At 46.4% G+C, this 15,440-nt stretch overlaps 1 protein-coding gene across 1 annotated transcript in view; it reads right to left on the bottom strand.

Annotated features, from left to right (window-relative positions):
- LOC119234212 (sorbin and SH3 domain-containing protein 1-like) overlaps positions 1-15,440 on the bottom strand; it is a 182,942-nt gene that overhangs the window by 59,347 nt on the left and 108,155 nt on the right. Inside the window, 3 exon segments of the mRNA XM_054690406.1 lie at positions 2,611-2,723; positions 2,845-2,871; positions 11,887-12,009. Coding sequence (XP_054546381.1) covers positions 2,611-2,723; positions 2,845-2,871; positions 11,887-12,009 — 263 coding nt within the window.

Here is a 15,440-nt window from a genome sequence, read left to right as displayed (position 1 = left end):
TGGGCAGCTTGTCTTCCTCCCCAGTGGGCCAGAAGTGAGATTCCATTTCTCTTTTTAGAAAAGAGACAGTGAAAAAATAAGGCTGTTTGAACAATCTGACCTATTCGAAAGATGGCTAATCCCCACTTCCCCTAGGGCCACATGCTGGTGGTGTGAGAGAGGGAAGCCCTGGTTCCCTGCCAATGGGGGGATGAGAGCAGGGCAGGAGGTCCAGGCTGGCAGGAGGGGTGGCAGCCTATGGGAAAGCAGGAGATAGAGTTCCCCTCAGGCCCTTGAGTTTCCCAGACCCCAACTCAGTGTGTATGGAGATGCACGGCTGCAGGGATCTGAGAGCCTTCTGTCTCTGAATCCAAGTCTTGTTGTCACCAGCCCAGCCCATCTGGGCTTGCCTACTCCCAAGGAACGTACAGCTCTGGCATGACTATAGGTAAGAGGTGATTATGGGTTCCTATGAGCTGGCCACTCATGGGCAACTGCGACCTATTGGCTGTCCGCAAATCACAGCTGAGCATACCTTGACTACCTATGGAGTATAGTCCGTATCCTGAGGCAGGCCCGGGGATGCCTAGGCCACTGTTGACCTGATTACGTGACTGTCTATCTCCATGGTAGTCTCGGGATGACTCTGCCTGTGATAACATCAAATACTTTGCTGACACAAATGGCTCTTGACATACGGTCACACTGTCCCCTTCCCAGTCCCTCATAAAACTTTGTCCCCCACTCCTGTCCCATCCTCTGGACCTGATTCCTCATACCATTGTTGAATGATCAGCTTTTACTGGCCTGTGTGCTTTCAATAAATGGCACGACAACTTCTGCTCAAGCAGAGTCTTGCCTTGCAAACCAGCTCCATGGTTTGCAAAATGGCAACAAAGCTCCTGTCGCAACAGGTTATCTTTGCATTCAGATAATAAATCCAGGAGATAATATGTGACCTAAAGTTTCTTGAAATTTGGATGGCTAATTTTATAATAAAATTACAGAGAAGCCCTCTATCTCAGCAACTTCTCAGATTCCCTTTTTTACTGATATTTTAGTAAAAAGAAAATTTATAGACAATGATAGCCAAGAAAACACGCGATCCATGGAGAGGCTCACCTTATAGGGCTTATACTCTTATGAACTCCTTGAGGGTAATGTTTGACACACTGATCTGAACACAATAAGAACTCAATGACACACTGACCTGAACACAACAAGAGCTCATGACTATATTTAAAGGAAATTTTTATTCACTCACACAGTTTTTGAGTTATCTTTTGAAGAGCTGTTTAAAAAGCCAAAAGGAATCCTTGGGCCTAGTCACTGACGATGGAAGAGGCTATACTACTACGCTGGCCCTAATAAACAGCACTCTTTCCCAACCTAGAGAGCTGAGCAGATCCTAGTCTTAGGATACCTGAGAAGGAAGCATGCCCGCACAGGCAACATACTCATTCCCTGGGAAAGGCCTCCGAAATGGGAAAACTATGGCAGGTCATTTAGAGGACACTGACCTCTGAGTCCCCCTGTCCGATGGGGACTTCAGGAGGCCAGGCACACGCACAGGTGAGCCAAGGTGTGCCTTGGTGGGGGGCAGAAAGGGTAGGTAGTGCTGCTCAGCACACATGGCACTAGAGGGACCGCCTCTGAGGCTGGGCAAGTGGGTCTACAGAGAGACAGAAAACACCATCTCTGACTCGGTTTCACTTCAGGGCCCAGTGCGGTGTTCTGTCCTCAGAAACCAGCCAGAGGATGCAGGGAGAGGTGGGGGTGAGACCAGGAAGGACATGCTGGAATTCCCAGCATCTTGTGAATTCTGGGAGCACCTTCCTGGAAGGCAGGCACAGGGAAGGGCCACACAGAAGGAACACATCTCTGCCCCAAGTTTTGAGCAGCAAAGTTTCCTTTAAGAGAAAGGACAGCTCCACTCCATGGATGTAAAAACACTCCTTACAGGTTGCTTCAATGAAAACAGGATCTATTTCGCTCATCAAAATGACAAAGTGGAGGGGAAGGAGAAAAGATAGAGAAAAGATCGAGAAAACCACTGAGGGAGAAAGAATTAAGCAAAATTATCACTGCAAGATATGCAACCTTAGGGGATTTGCTTTTGTAGAGAAGAGTGAGGCAATTTAAACTCCAGCCATTCTGACTTCTAGCTGCCTGCTCCTGGGTTGCTGGGTTGGGGTCTGGCCACAGCTGCTTGCTAGAGCTGCTGGAACTCTTATCACCCAACACCAGCAAACAAATGGAATAAACACAGAGTGCACCCTTCATTTGAATATTACACTCTAAAGAACTTTTAATAAACAGGCTCAAACCTTTTCCCCACTTATTCAGGGTCAAATGGATTCCCTGTTTCAGAATATTTCCACATACATTTCACACCTAGAAGACACTGAGCCTGTCTGATACCCTGGTGCAGACCATCCTTGTCCCATGCGTTGCTAGCCTCAACCCCAACTGCTCCCTAACTCTGGTTCTTGCAGAACTTTCCCAGAGTTGGCCCAAAGTATAATTTAGCACCTAGTTGGTTGCTTTGTCCAGCTAGACAAATCAAAACTAAAAGACTCAAGAGCCGGTGCCACTGGCCAATCCCCACCCAGCCCTTGGGGACATGCCTACCTGGGGCTTGTCGGAAGGAAGGTTGGGATGCACACTTCTGTAGCCCTTGGCAGCGAGTGAAGAGGGCTGGGCGTTCCCATTGGCATCAGCATTGGAAGAAAGCCTCCACTCATCTGAGAGGTAAAAAAAATAAAAGAGAAACTCTTCACTCACCGGGCATGCCCCCTAGATACCCTCTGATTTAAGGATCCCTGGCGGAAGGCGGGGGCAGAAAGAATGCAAGAGAAACCATACCTGCTGCGGAACTCTCTGACTCCAGAACTGGGTGTGGCACAGAAAGGGTGAAAACAAGAAGCGGGAAAACAGAAATGGTTACATTTGCAGGAACCCAGCAGGACTGCATAGAAAGGCAAAAATCCAGCACCCTGTGGCCGGACACAAAACACCCTCAGTCACCATGGCCTAATTACCATAGGAACCCACTCTAACCCATGATGTGTTCACAGGCGCTGACCTTTGGAAACACAAGGCTCACATTCACAGCAATGAAGAAACAATTGTTCCGCAACATTCTTATTTTACAGACAAAAAGGCAACAGACCTCTCTACTGGCCAGTCCCTACTCACTAATGCTCCTTCCCTTCCTCAGCCTGGCATGGGCTCAGAGGGATGTCTCCTCATTAGCAGCTGGGGTAATTAACAGGCCTGGGAGAGCTGAGTGGTAGATATGCACCTTTTCCGTGGCTTTTGGTGCTGGGTTGGGGCGAGGACATGATTTAAGCCCAGAAGTATCTGCTGTGATAAAGACTTTTTTCCTTCCTGCCTACTTCTTTTTTTCCATTAAACAAGCCACATAAACATTTCAAAATCTAATCACCCTCCCCTCCCCTCGTTTTCATCACACCATGCGGAAGCCTTGTCTCCTTCCAGTCAACTACTACCCTGCTGTCCTAGCCACAGCCTGCTGCATCTTAGAGCCCCTAAGCCTCTCCCAGTGGGCCTCACCCAGCAGCAAGAGGCCCTGCATCCCAGTGCTTACAGCTCAGCAGGAAGGAAGCTAGCCCTTAACAGAAATCTTGGATCTACTGCCTATGGGCTCTGTGACCCTGGGCAAGTTACAAGTCTCAGTTTCTCTATCTGAAAAATGGGAATAATGTGAGGCCTGCCTCCTAAGTGCTTTTCAAAGAATTAAATAATACAATGCATGAGAAATGCTTGGCACAGTGGTTGGCAGAGCTGAAAAAGTATCTTCTTCTGCATCGTCTCTTGAATCTAGACTCTATTCTCCACCTAGCCCAGGTGTCAGCAAACTTCTTAAAAGGATAGATGGTAAATATTTCAGGTTTTGCAGGTCATTTGTTTTCAGTAGCAACTACTCAACTCTGCTACTGTAGCACAAAAGCAGTCATGGATAATAGATGAATGAATGAGTGTTGCAGCATTCGAAAAGCCTTTATTTATGGACACTGAAATTTGAATTTCATATAATTTTTACATGGTGTACAATATTCTTTTTGAAATTTTTTTTCAATGATTTAAAAATCTAAAATCCATTCTTAGCTCATGGCTGCATGAAAGCAGGGGTGCATCAGATCTGACCCCTGGACCATAGTTTGCCAACCACAATCTAGCCGATCCCTTAACTTCCTCCTCCTCCCCAGCCTCCTGCTGTGCCTCACCCTATGTATGGCAGGGTAAGGGATGAATATTGAAGCTCTCATAGCCCAAGCCTCCATCTCACTGTAGTGTCCTCAGGGATTATAGGTGAGCTTTCCAGACATCAAATGGAGATTGACAAACATTTATTGAATACCTTTCTAAGTACCAGACATTATTAGTCACTTTTACCCCTATTTAATATTTAATTTAGTGTCCACAACAAGTCTCTGAGGTAACTAATCTACCTCATGGATGAGGAAACAGAGAAATTGGCCTGCCCAGAAAATGACAAAGCAGTCAGCCTAGGCCCAGACCTCCAGAACCAAGTGCAGAGCCCTCCACCATCACCCCTGCATTGTGGAAAGGTGGGGGGGTGGGAGCCAAAAGGTGTTCAATATTGGTGCAAAAAATGGCAAGGTTGGGGTAAAGGTTTTGAGTAATTTGCACCCATGTGCAGCAACGGTTAGCTGCATCTAAATTACAGAGTGTGCGTTAAAACACTGATTGGTGGACCAGTTTCTGAATCAGCCGAGAGGAAGACAGAGAACTTGCATTTCCACTGTGTGATGCTAAGGCTACAGTCCACACTTTGAAAACCACTGCAATAAGGAATACTTAACAACAACCTTACACTGTTTCCATCCTTATGGAAAATTGTGCCCATTTTTGCTTAATTTTTCCCCCAAGACAGAATTTTTCTAACATGTTTTGGTTGCACATTCTTTCAGCAGGTGTCTATTACATTTTGGACACTCATCGTGGACAATTCATAGGTGCTTATCTTCCAAAGGCACAGTTGGAAAGTTTACAAAACTTGAATTTTACTATTACTGCAATGTTCTGATTGTGTGGCTGAGAGTAAATCTGTTAATCATCTTAAACGTCACTTTTCTCATCTATGAAATATAATCCTTACCCCCTGTGCACCTCATAGGGTTGCTGAAGAGCCTGAGTATGTATGTAAAAGTATCTGAAAAGTGACTATTTTTGACATGCACTGGTGCATCCATCCAGATCCCTGGCCCAGAGATGTCCTCCTACCTAACAGGCCCTTAAACCAGGTGACACATGTGACAGTGGCCCTCCCTCCTCGCCTGCAGCTATTACTTTCACTGTCCCATTAGCCTTCCCAAGTTGCTATTTCTAGTCTACCTTTGTCAGTCAAGTCATTCTACCAAATATATTAGATTTTCACATACAGTACTATCAATAAGTTCTGAGTGAGGGGGTTTTCATTAAAGGATTTGAACTTTGTACATGGATTTGGAGGTACAGTATTTCTCCCCATCTTTGGTTCTCATTTGCATTGATTCTATTCAGGTGACATTGACAAACAGATGTGTCCCTCCAAATCTCTAGGTACCATAAAGGGACTCTCATTTTGGCATCAGACTATCATGCTAATTGCACATCATGCATCAAATGACAGCCTCATCTGTGAAATGGGATAATATCTACCTCTTTTGAGTCAAGAGGGCTAAATGGCAACATCTAAGTATGTGCTAAGTAAAATCAGTATCAAATGCATAAGGGGAAAAAAATGTCCCCCGACATAGAAATTAATTAGAGTAGCAGACTTCTGCCATAAGATCTTGGGGGATCAAGTCACTTTTCCTTTTCATTTTAAGTCTTTGTAACTGTTCCCTTATCCTTTCTCCCAAAGGGCAGTTCCTAGAAACTCTCTAAGAATTCCTCTCTTCCGTATTAAAGGAGAGCTGTATTTTTGATGTTTTATCATCCTTCATTTGTTACCTAGTATTCTGAACCTTGAAGGTTGGTAACAGCCCAGGGCCATTTGCCATGCCTGAGGTGTAATTTTATATAGATAATCATCAATTATTACCTCTTGGCTGAGAAGATTGTGAAATACTCCTTTCAATACATATTACCTTAGATCTCCTGGGGTGGGAGTTGGGGGGAGGCCTTAAAAAGCTGGATCCTAGATAGGTTTTGCAGTGCTGAAGAAATCCAGTCTTTCAATAAGAAATATAATTTGTATTGCCTTATTTTTATCTATTCTTTATATACAATCTTTCTTGGTGGCCAGTCTCCTGATATGTTCTTTAATGTCATTCTGGTTAATTACATGTTGGTCTGTTCTAAAGTTGCTTTGCTGACCAGTTCTTCTTGAGTTAAATTTCATTGAGTCACAACTGATATGTTTTGTAGACTATCCAAGGGTTAGATGAATAGTCACTCTAAAGATTTGGTTGTTCCAAATTTTTTTGTTTCTTTTCTATTCATGTTGTATGGTAAAGAATTTAATTGGCTTTTACCCTCTGGCTTCTGGGAATTAATTTCTAAGCTCCTGGAATGCCCTTTGAGAGGAACATCTTTTTGCCATATCTAGGGTGGGGGCTTGGAGCTAGCAAGAGCTCAACCTCCTGATGGACTGAGAGTGAGATGAGATACTTGGACAGTAGACAATACCTATTAGTAAAATCCCAACAAAAGCTCTGGACACATGAGCTTGGGTGAACTTACTCATTGGTAATATTTTGAGCACATCATCAGGACTCAGTGCTGTGAACAAATGAAGCCTGACTCCAAGAAAGAGGCCACAGGTTCTTTCCCACACTCTTTCTCTTGACTGATTTTAACCTGAATTCTCTTCCTGTAATAAACCATAACTATGAGTATAGAGGATTCCAATGAGTTCCATAAATCCTAGCAAATTATCTGACTTGAGGGTGGTTTGGGGAGTCCCTGAGCTTTTGCTAATGTAGAAATGAGGGTGTTCTCTTGTGGGGACTTTTCCTTCCAACTTCTCATATGGCCTTAATGCTCATACATGGGCTCATAAAAAAGGACTGAGTTAATGGGGGTAGGGAATAACTAATTGATTCATTCTTAATTTTCTCAGAGTATTCTTTTGTTATTGCCATTTCTAGAGAGTAAACATGAGGAAATGAGTTGATTATAGGTCCAAGAACCTCATGCCCAAAGCTAACTTTACAGTTGAGAATCAGGCAGGAAAGACTAAAGCCAAGTGGCACAAAATTAACAAAATTTAAGGACTTGGCTTGTGATTCAGAACACAGGGATTAATGGTCTTCTGGCTGTACCAGACAGGAAGTTTGGTGTCACACCCACGGCCAGGTCAGGCTCCCTGTCTCCTCTTTCATAAAAACACTCTGACCTGGGGAGGCAATTATATGAGGAACAGGAATATGGTAATAAGGCTTCACCCAGAGGCAGGGAGTCACGAGTAAGACTAATACAGTTCTTTCCAGGGAGTTCTGATCTTAATCCAAGGTCCACATTTGGAAATTAGGAGGCTGGTCAGGGATCCAGAATCAAGCTACTACTTTAGAACAGAAGTCTGGAGGCTGATTAAAATGAGCAACTCTGAGGGCTGTCTCTTACTCTTCTTCATAGAGCATCTCCATCCTCTCAGGATTCATTTGTACAGGTGGCTCCTGAACTCACAACCTGGGCTCCCAACTTCCAAATGCCTATTAGAAATTTCTTCATAGAAGTCTTCACCTTGCCAAGAAACTCAATATGTTAAAAAAAAAAAAAAAGGGAATTCAACATTCCTTTCAACTCCCTTCAAAAATCTACCACATCAAGTGCCACAATTATTCTCCTAGCTAACTAGGAAAGGCCCTTCCTAGTCAGTATGGGGTCTACCTCTCCATGGTCCTTAAATACAATGCATTGAGCCCTGTCATTTCACTCTTCCAAATGCACTTTTCTCTGGGCCTGGCTCTTCATTCTCACTGCTACAACACTAGGTCCAGGCCTTTGTGGCCTAATGGGCCCCTGTGCTATAGTAACTAGATGGTTCTTTATCATTAAAGAACACCTACGTTGCACCTGGCTCTGTGCTAAATCTTGGTATGAAAGAGCCTGTTGAATCCCATTAAGCCTATTAGAATCACCCACATTTTACAGATGAGGAAATTTAGCTCTCTAAAGTGGAGTAATTTGCCCACATCACAAAGCCAGTAAGTGGCAGAGTCGATCCTCAATAGAAGACTGTGATTTGGGAGCCAGATTGTCTCTCATAGGAGGACGGAAGTGGAGCAAGAACTGGAAATAGGAGACACTTCTGAAACATGGAAAGGAAAGAGATCAAGACATGTAAGGAAAGAGATCAAGACACAGGTGCTGGCAGTAGTACAAGACTGGAGCTTCTAATCCAGGCAAATGACCAGCAGCTCCACAGATGGAAGAGGTGAAGCCAGAAAGCAAGGCTGACAGGCCAGCTGGGGAACAGATGCTGACCCTGGTGAAAGGGTGGGAGCTGGACCCTGACATCAGCTATCTGTGGAGGACATCTGGGAGTAGGATGTGGGCCAGTCCTCAGCAAAAGACACTTGATGGCTCACACTTGAGTTCTGAGTCCAGTTGAAGCCCATGGCGGGGGTGGGGGGTGGGGGGGGTATCCCAGGTCCTAGGCCAGCAAGCTGCCCTCCTGCCCAGGTGGAGGCAGAGATGAGAGGAGGGCGGGGGAATGCCAAGGACATAGAGTTGAGAAGCCCAGCAGTACCCTGGTCAACAAGCAGCACTGTAAGCGGGGAGAGCACTAGTCCTGAAGGGCTCATCTTGAGAGGCACATCGTCTTTTAACCTCACCACTTATGTTAATTCCTTCCAGACTTTCCTATAGTTTTAATCAGCACGGTTACTTACTACCACTCAAATCCAGCTGTTCCTTTCCACCCAAACTACCCTCTGTGCAATCTTGAAGAAGTCCCCGGCGAATGGGATTCTGTTAGTGTAAGCTTAATTCCCAACCTTCCCACAGACACAGAGCATTTTGGAACTAGAAAGGCTTGGAAACCATCTTGCCCACATACTTCATATGGGTTTCAAAGTTGTCTCTTACCCACAGTCAGAAAACACAGCCCCTGGGTGCGGGGGGCGGGGGGGGGCGCAACTGGTGCTTCTGTTGCAACAAATTGCCCTCCGTGTTGACCTAATTCACTCAGAATTATTCTTTTTCCCTCTTCTCCCCGCTGCTCTTCACAATTGCTAGTGTCTCATTTATCACCTGGCACATAGATAATATGGAATTAATGTCTGTTGCTATGGATTCAATGATCTTGACGTATCAGGAGAAAAATAACCTAGTGAAATTAATTTATTCTAAGGTGTGAATGACTGATAGCTATCCCTTAACTCTTCAGACTATATGCATTTTAAAACAAGATCTTTGTCACCCAAATTATCTGTTAGAAATTCATAAGACATAGGATTATTTTGGGACTAAAGACAGCTTCATAAATCCTACAAAAGGTGGGAGTACTATTTGCATTTTGTTAGTGTCACACTGTTACCACTAGAGGGAGCTTAAGGCCACCCCCATCCCTCCACTCCTGCTCCTTCAGCAACAGAGCAAGGGGACATTGTAAGTCATTTTATGGGGCTGCTGTGGTTCAGGTAACATCTTTCTTGTTCTTTAAGTTATCCCTTAGAATTCTGTCTTCTTCAAACAACCTCAAGTTTGGGAGTTGGATCTTCTAGTGAGGCCTAGAGGGGCTGGAGTAAACTGATTTTAGGAAGAGATTATTTTGCCGCATTCTCTTTTCTTTCCTGCAATGAGAAAGACAAACTGTAGCGGAGCAAGAGTCAGGCAGGTGTGGATTCAGGAATAAAGGGCCAACAAGCTACTTTCAACTTGCAGTCCTGGAGGCCACAAAGGCCCTCCCTGAGTCTCTGCAGGGTCAATGTTATGAGAAAGGGGCTTGTGCCCAAAGCCTAGCCTGGCTTGCTCTTGGGCATCCACCTGGGCACCTGTTGCAGAAGGCAGGTACAGGAAGAAGTCAGTTTCCAGGATGCTGGGCACTGACATCTCTACCACATAGAATTCCATCTTATCCTTTCACATTCCCTCCAAAAGGATTTGTGGGCCCCACTTCCTTTCCTTTCTGGCTCCAAAGAAGGGTCATTACCAACTTATTTCCTCCATGATTTCCTTCACGGAGGGAAAATTCCTTTTCCCTGGAGCAACAGCTCTTATAGGTAGTCCTTAGAACCTCAGCATGACCTGGGAACTTGTCAGAAACACAAAGCCTCAGACCACAGCTCAGACCTATAAGTGGGATCAAGTTCTAATACGATGGCCTGGGACACAGGAACTGGCCCTTTTACTCCAGGTGATTTTGACACAATGAAAGTGAGAGAAGCAACTACTGCCTGCAGAGAGGAGAGAGGCCACCCTGACCCATGACAGCCGCTTTGAGGAATAGCAAAGAGAGCCTTTTCTTTTCTTTCTTTTTTTTTTTAATAATAAATTTTATTTTTATATTCCCCATACAGTTGCAACCCCCCCCTTTCTGATCCCAATCCCTCCCTTCCCGCCCCCCCACCCCCCCAAAAGTGTCTCTGTTTCATAGTTTTTTGTTGATTCTGATTTTCACTTTCTTATAGTTATTCATTTTCCTGGTCCCTTATTTAAGTTTTCTAGATTCCTGCTATGAGTGAGACCATCCGGTATTTTTCTTTTTCTTTTTGGCTTATTTCGCTGAGCATGATCCCTTCCAGCGCCATCCATGTTGCTGCAAATTGCATGTGTTTATCTTTTTTGAATGCTGAGTAATATTCCATGGTGTATATGTACCACATCTTCTTGATCCAGTCATCTATTTTTGGGCATTTGGGTTGTTTCCAAAACTTAGCTATTGTAAACAGTGCTGCTATAAACATAGGGGTGCAGGTGTTCTTTGGAATTGATGTTTCTGTGTCCTTTGGGTAGATACCTAGGAGTGGAATTGCTGGATCATATGGAAGCTCTATGTTTAGTAGGTCCAGAAATCTCCACACAGCAAGAGAGACTTTTCTAACTCTGAGAACATCTGGGCCATGAAGAGTCCTTTCTTGAGATTAAAAGAATCATGATCATAACCTGCTGGCAGCAGCTAACATCTAGCAGCTCATTCCATGCCACCAGGCATAGTGCAAACCCTGCAAAATACACCCTCACGGTAATGCTCTGACCAAGCCCTTCTGTAGTCGGGATCCCTAGGGTTAGAGTTGATACCTCATCCTAGGCCGCACAGCCAATAGGTGGTGGGGGTAGGGCATGAATGCAGCTTTACCAGCTTCCATTGCTCGAGGTCTAGAGCCAGGCTTCCTCAAGTGATGTACCAGGATGGGAAGGTGGGCTTCAGCTGGGTTTCCTTCATCTTTTGGGGCTCATTTGCACTGGTTTTGCAACGGCTATCCTGACCCAGCTCCCTGGCTGCCAAGTAGCCTCCCCAGGCAAGAGCCCTGTCCCTGTTCTGGGAGCCAGGTCAGCCACCTGCACTTGACTGCCCGCCTTGGTTGTTTCTCCAGTTCCAGCCTTGCCTAGAGGTCGCAGCCCAGCTTTCAGAAGTGGGGCCCAACCGCTAGCCCACGTCACCTCTCACTCTTGGTGCTCCTAAGTCATCTCTGCCTACACAGTTTGCAGAGCCCCTGAGTCGGTACTGGGGTCTCTGCTCATCTGCTCAAATGCTCAAATCAATAGTGGTGGCTGCTGTGCCTGTGCCTGGAGCAAATATGTATCTGTCAGTTCATGACACTAACCAGTACCTGTCTCAGAAGGGACAAGGAGCGGACTGCCCTTGGGGGTCTTTGGGACAATCAGGAGGCAGCTGATGAATTCACATCTTTCTGAGCAAAAGCACTTGGAGTTTCCTGCCTTTTTGATGTGCCCCTGAATGCCTCCCCCAGCTGCCAGTTAGGGTACCTGGTTTGCTTTCGTGTTGCGGGGTTTCCTGAGGGCTCACAGGACTACTGATTGGGATTTCCCTGTAGGAGGCCCGGAGAGTCACGGCTCCCTTGCCAGTGCAGATTTTTGCAGGATCCATGTCTGAAAGGAAAAGAATCCAAAAGAGAAGGCTGAATCCAAGGTTCCTGAAGGATTAAAGCAACAGTCAGCCAGCAACTTGTTACAGGTGGGGAATGAGATGAACCTTGCGAAAGCAAGAGTCTGGTGGTGAATGAAAATTAATCTGCCGGTGGTGGAGGGACAAGTCGTACTTCCAGAGGCTTACTGCACGCATGAGGTTAGGGGGAATGGAAGCACAGTGAGCTCTGAGTCAATGGATGAGTTACAGTATCAGCTGAAAACAATTCAAAGTGAAAGCATTTTGATTCCTTTTATTAAATGAGGTTTAGGTTGGTGAGCATACTTCTGACCAATTAGTAAGGCAGAGTTTAAGACAGAGTTCATGAAAGATTTCTCAAGCTCCCAGACCATCCTTCTCACACCAGAGTGGGTTGGCAGCATGGGAAATAGGTGGTTATTGTGGAGAAGCTCTGCTCCTCGCAGCTCTCCAACAGAAAGAGGAAAGGAAAACCTTGCATGAGGCAGTCAAGACCCTGAATAATGAGACAGGATATGCTGCCTGGGGAGAAAGATCATGGGTGACAGCCTTGCATTCCAAACTTAATGGAGAAAATTCACACCAAAGAAAACGACTAGAAATGCTATATCCTTCGGTGAAAGGGGTTTGCTGCACCCCAGGCTGAGGCTTCATGTGGTCCTGACCTCTCTTACAGTTCACAATGGCCTAATAACAGACCCAGATCATCTTTCAGAATTCCACTGAGAAGGATTTCAAAATAGGCTTCAAAGATCTGGATGCCCATCCTCCAGGAAAACCTGTGTTGGGGAGGCGAGAAACTGCTCAGAAAGCACACACGCTGCATGATTCTTGCTGCGCAGCTGAGCTGAACTGAATCCCATGGTTCAGTTTTTTAATTGCTCACAGCACAGCCTGGATCTCTGACCTAAAATTGTCAAGTCTGGGATTGTGTGTTAAAGTTTAAAGTGAGCACCGGGCAGGACAGGGATTCAGATGTCCAGTTCATGCCGGTTCCTAATTGTCAGGACAGAGAAAAGCAAACCCTCCTCACTCCTCACTCAGGCAGAACCATTAGTGTTCAGAAGTGAACACATCTGCCCCATCAGCATCACTTCCACTGAAAGTGGATCACAAAAATACAAAAATATGGCAGAGCAGCCCGTGGCCTTGGGGAGCATTTGATTTATTCAACTCTATCAAGGGGAGAAGAGACTGACATCACAAAACTATTGGGAAAATGATGCGTAGTCTTTTCAAAAGGATGAGGTGCAAACTGACAAATCCAGCCCATCAATAGGTTTCTGGATACACAGATTTGCCCAAACCCTGAGGGCACCACTGGAAAAAGAGCCACCTGGGTCACCGGGGTCCTGCTTTGTATACAAGGAAGCTATGGGCTGGAGCTGACACCCGAATGACACTCCTTCCTTGAGGGGAGAGGCAAGAAGGGGTCACAGCTGAAGTTGGGGGAGGGCAGGGAATGCTCTGGGAATTGGCACAGAAAGCATCTGAGGCATGTCTAGGTTTAGCATCTAAGAGAGTTGCCTCAAGTTCAACCCAATTCAGAGGTTCCCTTGTGCAAATACATCAATTCTTGGGGACACTGCAGTTGTAATAAAGTATTGGGAGAATGTTAGAAATCCAAGCGGCTCAGACACCCATCAGAGGAAACATTCAGCCTCTGGGTTGCCCTTCTGAGCAGGGTAGGGGCAAGGCATCTGCCCTCAGTGCCCCACACTTGCGGGTAGACAGAAAAGGCGCACACACGCACGCACATTCACACACAGATACAGGCAGAAAGGAGGCTGGCAGAGGAAGTGGAGGGAATGTCTCCTAAACATGCAAGGATTAAGCCTCCAAGTCTTTGTTAGAAGGAAAGAAGAAAGGAAAACCATGCATGATCTGCTAAACATTAGAAAAAGAATCCAACCCAAGGAGAGATACCTGGAGGGAGTACTAGGCCTGAAGAGTTTTGCACTGTCTTCACAGGAATTATTTTAACAGCAGAAATAGAGCGTGCACGTAAAGGGTCGGCAGTTGCTGAAAACACAAAAGGGTAAATGGAACACCCAGAAAACATTTGGGAAACACTCAGGCAGTTGAGGAACTGGGCAGGACAATAGGAGGAAGTCACCCACATGACAAGAACAACACGAAGAGCAGCAGATGCAGTCATGTAAAATACCCTGCTTTCTCTCTCCAGAGCTCTGTGCCAAGACAGCAGAGCTCCCCTCCCACCGTCACCAAATGCAGTTGGTCAGTGCTGGTCTGTGCCTCCTGCCTCACCAGGAACTTGCCAAGGCTCCGGACAAAGAGATTTACAGCAACACAGATGGTCTGGCAAATGGAGGTGGGGGAGAGCAGTCAGGGCCCAAGGGGCTCCCTGGGAGAACACTGGGGAGTGTGCACTGGGCGAGGACTCCACGGAGAAGTGCTAGGGCTCACTGGCCCCAGATGAGTGGAAGGAGGAAGGAACAAGTTTGTGAGTTGCTGATTCTTTCGGCCATCACACCTGCTTCCCCAGAAACCTAACTCAGGGGTCCTGTGCCTGCTCTGACAACCACAGCCCTCTGGCCCCAAGCAAATCAGAACCCCATCTGTTGGGCAGCAGATGGTCTTGCTTCAGCTCACCCTTCTCTGGGTAAGAGTTTGCCAAGTGTTCAAGTGCATGCTCAAGATTCTGGGCAGCACAAGGGCCAGGATGCTGGCACCAGCTGAGGGATGCAGAGCTGGGATCACCACCTAGGTGTGGTGCAGGCTGCTGTCCTTGAGTCCTGGTACAGGTTTCCCAGATTCTGGCATCTCAATGGTAAGCATATTCCCAAAGCCTTCTCACAACAAGCCTGTTTGTGAGGCCTCCCCTTGGCCCTCTAATGGCAGCAAACAAAGAGAAGGCAGCTTATGTGCTACGGTTCCAACATCACAACGCTGCATGTGCTGAGATGGCTTCCAGAGCAATCCTACTGACTGCTCCTGAGAACCACCCAGGAGGTTGGCTGGGTAAGGGATTTTGTGGCGATTTTCAGAGAAGAGGCCAGAGGCTCAGAGAACAGCTCAGAGCCATCCAGTTCTCAAGTGAAGAGGCTGAGACAGGAGCTCAGCTGTCCAGGCACCTGGTTCAGTGACCTCCCTAGGCCACCCTGATGACCTTCAGGTGACAGCTGCCTCCTTTCCAACCAATGGTCTTTCCAAGGAGTGGACTCCCTCCCCTGCCTCCCTCCCCAAACAACCCTGCAATCTACTCTTTTGATGAATTCACAGGGATAGGGTCGGCAGCACACAAGCTTCAAAAGCACTGGAGCCCCACATCCTCCCTGGCTCACGGATGCTTAAATACTCCACCGGCAATGCCTTCAGCATGCTCTCAGAGCAACTTAGCAGAGACTGTCCATGCCCTTGAGAGCACAGCCCCACACCAAGAGGGTGGCCAGGC

Source organism: Talpa occidentalis, unplaced genomic scaffold, assembly GCF_014898055.3.
Source record: "Talpa occidentalis isolate TD23 unplaced genomic scaffold, MPIMG_talOcc4v2.1 talOcc4.8, whole genome shotgun sequence".
NCBI classification, from domain to species: domain Eukaryota; kingdom Metazoa; phylum Chordata; class Mammalia; order Eulipotyphla; family Talpidae; genus Talpa; species Talpa occidentalis.
This window is presented reverse-complemented; position numbering and strand designations above follow the sequence as displayed.